Here is a 7,943-nt window from a genome sequence, read left to right as displayed (position 1 = left end):
AATCATAGATCCAGTTGTGTTATCCTCTTGCTTAAGAAATTTCATTGGCTCCTTAGTGCAGCATGAAACCTTGTATAACTTGACTCCCACCTCCTTCTCCAGACTTATTACACATTGCTCTCACTCTTGTTTTAGTTCTGTCTAGCCAAAGTGGATGTTTTGCTTTTCTTCTTCTATGATATTTTTTCCATCTGTGTGCCTTTGCCCAAACTATCAGTCCCACATGCCTGAAATGTACTCTTGTGTCATCACCTCTACCTCTTAGAATTCCTTGTTTCCTTCACATTCAACTCTAACCACTTCCTACATTGAGGCTTACTCATATGGAAGAGCTGTATCCTTCATGAACTTACTTTGTGTTTACTTTGTATATGGTACAATATCCAATTGAATGTAAGTTCCTTGAAGGAGGGACTATCTGATTTTTGTCTTTGAATTCTTAGTACCTAGCACAATGCTCTGCATGTGTCAGAGGTACTCAGTGAAGGCTTACTGATTTATCTCAAATTTTAGGTCAGGTATCATCTCTCCCAGGTAGCCTTCCTTAATTATCAGTATTCTTTGTAACTCCAAAGCCCATTGTATTTCTTTTTGTTTATTTGTGTGCATGAATATAAAGGCCTTAAAGGTGTGTGATAGATTTTTTTTTGTTTTGTTATCCCTAACTTTAGCATATGTCATGCATATATTAGGTATTTAATAAATGCTTATTTAATTTGAGTATTATACTATTTCTGTTCTGTAGTGAAAAGTTATATCAAGCAAAGTATAGGCAAATAAGGAGATTTAACTTGATGATGACCTCTAAGGTTCCCTTTGTCTTTTGATCCTGTGATTCATTATAAGGCATGGTTATGATTAATTTCATTCCACAAAAATTATTTAATATAATTTCAGACTTAAGGGATTTTAGAAGTAAGTCAAATTCTCTGTGAAGAACTTAACTTCCCAAGAAAATTAAGACTATCCAAAGTGAAATGGAGTAATTCTTCATCTTTCCATTCCATTTCTTTACAGATCTGTGTTCTCACTCATTTCTTTCTTTTCTTTCTTTCTTTCTTTCTTTCTTTCCTTTCCTTTCCTTTCCTTTCCTTTCCTTTCCTTTCCTTTCCTTTCCTTTCCTTTCCTTTCCTTTCCTTTCCTTTCCTTTCCTTTCCTTTCCTTTCCTTTCCTTTTCTTTTCTTTTCTTTTCTTTTCTTTTCTTTTCTTTTCTTTTCTTTTCTTTTCTTTTCTGCTGAGGCAATTGAGATTAAGTGACTTGCCCAGGGTCACACAGCCAGGAAGTAAGTGTTTGTAGTCATATTTGAACTCAGGTCCTCCTGACTTCAGGTCCACTGCACCACCTAGTTGCCCCCATTCTTTCTTCTTTAACTCAGGACAAAAAGTGACTATTTTCCTTTCCAAGAATAGCCTTTCCATCTATGCCTAGGATCCTATCCCTATCTTGCTCTTATACCTTGTTCCATCAATCCTCCCCTCACTAATACATCTTCAGTCTCTCTCCACTGGTTTCTTTGATTCATCGTACAGACATATTTAAATTTTCTCATATTCTAAAAAATAAAAACAAAACCCCATGTCTTACGACAATGGACAAATCATGGGGCAGAGTGAAGATGACAGAGAGGAGACACGTCTTTTTTCTGAACTCTCACCGATGTTCCTCAAATTAACAATAAATCAAGCCTCTGAACTAGTTTTGGAGTGACAGAACCCACAAATATTTGGAGTGTAACAAATTCCAGTAGAAGATAATTTGGGAAATCTTCAGAAAAAGTCTGTTTCAATCTGGTACAAAGGGAGGCAGGCCAATAGCAGGCAGCTGAGTTCAGACTTCTGAGCACAGACAGTGCAGAGACTCGTGGCCGTGTGGCATTCTGATAGCCAGGGAATCTACCGGGAGGAATCTGTAGCAATGTTGGTTGCAAGCCAGTATGTCAGCAGATTAGCTAGAAGTTATCCAATGCAAATACAAAAAGCAAATAGTGAGTCCCTAAACCCCAGAATATTGTAGGACCTGGTCATACCCACCCAGCATTGTAGCATAATCCAATCAAGTGCAACTGTTGTCTCTCCCCTTTGCCTTAAAAGCAGACCTCAACCTTTAAAAAAAAAAATGAGCAAAAAAGCAAAAAGAATTCTGATCACAGGTGGTTTTTCTGGAGGAAAAAAAAGAAAAGATTTCAAATCTTGAGGACATTGAAAGCAGATCATCTCTAGATGAAGCCCCAAAGGGTAATATTAATTGGTCCCCACCTCATAAGGCTCTCTTGGAAAAATTCAAAAAGGATCTTAAAAGAGAGTTAAAGAAAAATGGGGAAAGGAAACTTTGCAAGATGGTTTGGAAAAGGAAATAGAAATTATCTGAAAAAAACTCCTTATAAAAGATTAAGTGAAATGGAAAAAACATTTAACTCCTTACAAAATAGATTTAACAAAATGGAAAAAGAAAACAACTCCTTGAAAAACAGAATTTGTGGAATGGAAAAAAAATTCATAAACAAAACAACTCATTTGAAAATTCAATTGGCCAAATACAGAAGGAATGAAAAAAAGGTAACTGAAGAAAATCAATAAAAATTAGAACTAAGCAAATGGAAATGAATGACTCAATGAGACATCAAGAATCAGTAAAACAAAACCAAAGAAAAAGAAAAAATACAGGGAAATGTAAATGACCTCATTGGAAAAACAACTACTGGAAAATAGACCTAGGAGAAAGAATCTAAAAATGATTGGATTTCCTGAAAACCTAGATAAAAAAAAAAAAAAAAGAGCCTAGACATTATCTTTCAGGAAATCATCAAGGAAAACTACCCTGATATCCTAGAATCTGAAGGTAAAATAGCCACTGGAAGAATTCACTGCTCACCTCCTAAACGAGACCCCAAAATGAAAACTCCAAGGAATAGTGCAGCTAAATTTCAGAATTATTGGACCAATACAAAATACTGCAAGCAGCCAGAAAGAAACAATCTAAATATAATGAGCCACAATCAGGATTACCTAGCAGTTTCCACTTTAAAGGATCAAAGGGCCTGGAATCTGATATTCTGAATGGCAAAGGAACTTGGATTGCAGCCAAGAATCAACTATCCAGCTAAATTGAGCATTATCTTTCAGGGAAGAAGATGGACATTCAATGGTACAGGTGAATTTCATTTATTTATGATGAAAAGACCAGAGCTGAACAAAAAAAATTGATCTCCAAATACAGAATTCAAGAAAAGCATAAAAAGGAAAGAACACTTGAGCAGTATGTATCTCTGTTATAGGTATACTTACAGAGTTCAGGTAAAATTTGAGTTTACTGTAATAACATAAAAAAGAAACTAGATCTAGAAAGGGGATTGTACTGGAAAAAGAAAATCAAGGGAAAATGAGGGATCTCATGAAGAAGCAAAAAAGACCTATTATAATTGAGGGAAGAAACAGAGGGGGATGAATTTTGTGTGAATCTTACTATCATTAAATGAGGCTCAAAGAGAGAATATCGGACATATTTGGTTTCACAGAAATTTGTCTTAACCTTATAGGGAAGTGAGAGGGGAAAAGGGGGAGGCTAATAGTGAAAACTCCGGAAAGATATAACAAATAGGGAGGGCTTATTGAGGGAGGTGGTGACCAGAAGCAAAATACTGGGGAGGAAGGAAAGGAAAAAGAAGAGCATAACTTGGATTAAATAGATGGCAGGAAATATAGAATTAGTCATTTTAACTGTGAATGTGAATGGGATGTACTCTCCCATAAAACGGAAGCAGATGGCAGACTGGATTAAAAACAAGAATCCTATAATATGTTGTTTACAAGAAACACATTTAAAACAGAGTGATATATTTAGAGTAAAGGTAAAAGACTGGAGCAGAATCTATTATGCTTTCAGGTGAGGTTAAAAAAACACAGGGGTAGTGATCCTAATCTCAGATCAAGCAAATAAGAAATAAGAAAGGAAACTATCTTAATAAAGAGTACCATAGACAATGAACAAGACTTTTGATCTCAAATATCTTACTCTAAAATAGAATTAACACCTATTTAATAAAGCAGATTATATTTTTTCAAGGGCCAGTAGATCCTGTATAAAAATGCTTCTTCCCTCTTAATATCTATTTCAAAAGTTATTGTTAATTCAGATGAAACAGTGTTTCTAAAATGACTTTGCCAAAAATGATTGTCAGCTGTTGTTTTTAGTTAAGGTGTCCCAAAAGCACTAAGACCTCAACATGGTAAAGAAGAAGGTTATTATGTTACTCTCCCCAAACTTGTTTTTCCCCCTTTTCTTTTTAACAGGATTGCCTCTTCCAAGTTACCTGTGCTTGAAACTTTGTAGTCATTTCTAATTTTTTGTGCTCTTCCTCTAGATGCAGTTGGTTTCCACATCTCTCCTATTGGCCCCTCTTTACACTATTACACAAACCATCTTAGTTCTGACACTCTATTATGATGGTCTTTTAACTGGATATTCTTTTGTTTTCTCCTATTTCTAATCCATTCTTCACAATGTTGTTCATGTAAACTTCTTAATCTATTATACTACTGTCTTTTTACAAGGTTGTAAGGAAACTGCTTTGTAAACTTTAAAATCCCTTACATTCAGTTAAATTTATTAAACATTTATAAATACTTATGCATGTAAGGCAAATACTATATATTCATAAATGTAAGATGTTCTTATTGCTACTCTTCACAGCTACTAAGTAAATAGAAACCTCTTATCCCAGTATTTAGGTCCTATATAATTTGGCTTTTTGAGTCATATCACCACTTATCTTTCCTAAGCTCTCCTTCAGACAAATTGGACTACTAGCCCTCTGACTTCCAGCTTCCCCCGTTTTCATCTTGCCTTTCCTATTTCTTGCCTTGGTCTTTATTGTTTCCTGTTTTGGAATGTGCTTCAAAGTCTCCTTATCTCTGCCAGTTACTATCTCTCCTTCCTTTTCCCAGTACTTAACTGGTGCCATCATCTTCACTTCTTCCCTTTTACCTCAGAATTATCATAGCCCACATATAAGGATATTTCTTATCCCTATTATCCTTAGCATACAAGCTCTTTAGGGAGATATACTTCTTATTTCATTGATGTATCGCCATGCTTATGCAGTACTCTGTATATAAGAAATATTTTCTAATTTCTAAACATTTATAGAATCAGTATAAATATGAAGAATACTTCATAAGTATTACTACGTTAGGATTCCAGTAAGTTTAACAAAAAGTAAAACAATTATGTTGATCATAAATCTAGGAGTGTAAAGACAGCTTGAGGAGCCTTAGCAAAATAATATTGAGGTAAATGACCATATAATCAATTTCTGATACTATACTATATTTTTACTTTCAGCATTTTTGGTTTTGTACCTGATTTTTAGTATATTACAATATTGTTATTAATGCTTTATTGTCAAAATTTTTCATTGATTACTAAGAGATTTTAGAATCTTTTTTAGAGTGTTCCTTTTTTAAAAAAGTGACTTTAAAATTTGATGCTAAACCTATATTGGATCGTTTACCGGAGGAAAAAGGGAAGGAGAGGGAGAAAAATTTTGAACGCAAGGTTTTGTAAAATTGAATGTTGAAAACTATCTCTACGTGTATTTGGAAAAAATATATATTATTAAAGAAAATAAGATAAAATTTGGCACTACCTTAATTGTAATTTTATTGCATTTTGGCCAAAATGTTTTCTACTATAACAAATCATGTCTTTTATAAAACTTTTTTACAGCCAACTTTTCTCTGTATCTTTTTAGTTAAGTAGAATGAAAGCTAAATATTGACTGCAACAGAATGGGAATGCTAGGTATCTTTATATTCTGCTTCAAAAGACTGAATCTTTTAATCTTCCTTCATGTCTTGATCCAGAGTGTTTCCACATTAAAGTGCTATCTGATCATGTTTCCCAAATTGAAATCCAGATTCAGTCATTTTAATATACTGATTTTCAGCATGCAGGCAGAAATTGGCAAAATGACAACTGGATGAAACAATGGAATTTATCATGGATATACTGCTTATTTTTCCTATATATGTTATAGATGACATAAATATCATATACTTGAATATATTGAATCAGAAAATCTCTAAGAGCATAATAACATTTAGAAAATTTGGAATTTCTTTGTAAGATTTGTTAGAAATAGGGACAAGACCTATGATTTTGTTTTCCTCTGAAATTTGTAATCTTAAAATATTGCTTAGAACAGGATGAGATTAATTGATTTCCCTCAGATTACATCTGTATATATCAATGGTGGGACTTGTACCTAGGTCTTTCTACCTCCATTACAGCTACTATTCACTGCACTAGATCTCTCATCTCTGTAGCAAGATAATTATTGTAGGACTGCTACCATTCTGGATGAATGAAAAAAAACATTTTTTTTGATACAAGTTCCAGGATACAAAAGATGTTCCTTGAAGATCTCTTACATAATAGTATTTTTAGGGAGCAAAAAATTTTAAGGTTATTTAGTAACTAATTTTGTAAGATGATTACTATTGATAGAGTTCTTTAAGATAAACTGTTGGAGAAAACATAGCTTTCAAAAGATTTTATTGGAAAAATGAAAAATATACTGTTGCTTTGGAAGAATTTTAGGATTAAAGTTCTTTCTGTGAACCAAACAATGCAAAGAAATAGAAATATAAATGGTTCTTTGTGTTTTAAAATCCTAGGGCTTCAAAAACAAACCAAAAAAGACAGGTCACATAAAGCCGGACTTGATTGATGTCGACTTGATCAGAGGTGGGTTCTAAAATCAGTCCAATTCTTAATCTGTTCTAAGCTTTTATTAGATTAAAACTGTTGGCAATATATTGTCCTTATGAAAACATTAATAAGATATATTTTTTAATTTATAAAATTCCTTTTTTTCTGTTACTTGCAGAAATATGATACATTAGTCATAGTAGTTCATTATTTTTATAATGTGTGTCTTAAGACATTTTTCTTTTTCTTGATCCTGTCTTGTTATAAATTATGCTATAGGGGCAGCTAATTGGTGCAGTAGATAGAGCACCAGTCCTGAAGTCAAGAGGACCTGAGTTCAAATCTGGCCTCAGACACTTAACACTTCCTAGCTATGTGACCCTGGGCAAGTCACTTAACCCCAATTGCCTCAGCCAAAATAAATAAATAAATAAATGATGCTATAAATTTGGAGGAGTAAACATTAAAGAGTTCTGCTAAATCCATCCACTCTGGAATATTAGTTTTCGAAATGGTTGAAAAAAGAATGTACTAGGACTCTTTGAGGCTATTAGGCCCAGAAGGATGAGAAGTAAGATTAGAAATAGTTTGTAAGACTTTTCCTTTCGACCAACTTTAACTTAGTACTGATTGATATTAGAGTGATAAAATTGTAAACATAAGCATCAGACCTATATCTCTAATCCTGACCCACTTCAAGCTACCTGTGTTTCATAATAGTTTATCTTTTAATCTTGTCTGTTTTACTGACACCTTCAATTCAGCATGTTCAAAATCAAACCATCTTCTCTCTTCCTTCAGCCTTTTATTTCTTCTAACTTTTCCTTTTCTGTTCATAGCGCCATCATTTTTCTACTCACCCAATGAACTTTTGTCATTTTTTTTTTTTCTTTTCCCTTGTTACCCGCATTCATCCTTTCCATTTCATTCTCATTTCTTTTGCCTTATTTAGGCCTTATATTTAGGCTCAAACTACTTCTCATCTATACTAGAATAGTCTTCTAACAAGTTTTTCTGTTTCCATTTCTTTCCCATTTCCATCCATCATTTACACCCAGGGATTATTAACCTGGGGGGGAGGGTCTAGGAATTTGTTAAAAAAAAAAAAATTGTGATAACTAATGTAATTGGTTTCCTTAATAACCTTAATGTATTTTATTTTGCATTTATAAACTTTTACTCTGAGAAAGGGGATCCCAAAGGACATGACTCAAAAAAGATTAAGAACTCCTGA

The 7,943-nt window shown here is 33.5% G+C and overlaps 1 protein-coding gene across 9 annotated transcripts in view; it reads left to right on the top strand.

Moving 5' to 3' along the window:
* The window catches only part of PHTF1 (putative homeodomain transcription factor 1), a 46,346-nt gene that overhangs the window by 3,030 nt on the left and 35,373 nt on the right, over nt 1-7,943 (top strand). For 8 of the 9 annotated variants that reach the window (XM_074263098.1, XM_074263094.1, XM_074263097.1 and 5 more), the window contains exon 3: nt 6,676-6,745. The exons of the other annotated variant lie outside the window; for it this stretch is intronic. In XM_074263098.1, coding sequence (XP_074119199.1) covers nt 6,676-6,745 — 70 coding nt within the window. The remainder of the gene's footprint in view (nt 1-6,675; nt 6,746-7,943) is intronic. 9 annotated transcript variants of the gene reach the window in all.

This window comes from Sminthopsis crassicaudata, chromosome 4, assembly GCF_048593235.1.
Source record: "Sminthopsis crassicaudata isolate SCR6 chromosome 4, ASM4859323v1, whole genome shotgun sequence".
NCBI classification, from domain to species: domain Eukaryota; kingdom Metazoa; phylum Chordata; class Mammalia; order Dasyuromorphia; family Dasyuridae; genus Sminthopsis; species Sminthopsis crassicaudata.
Note: the sequence above shows the minus strand (reverse complement) of the source record. Positions and strands in the feature narration are given on the sequence as shown.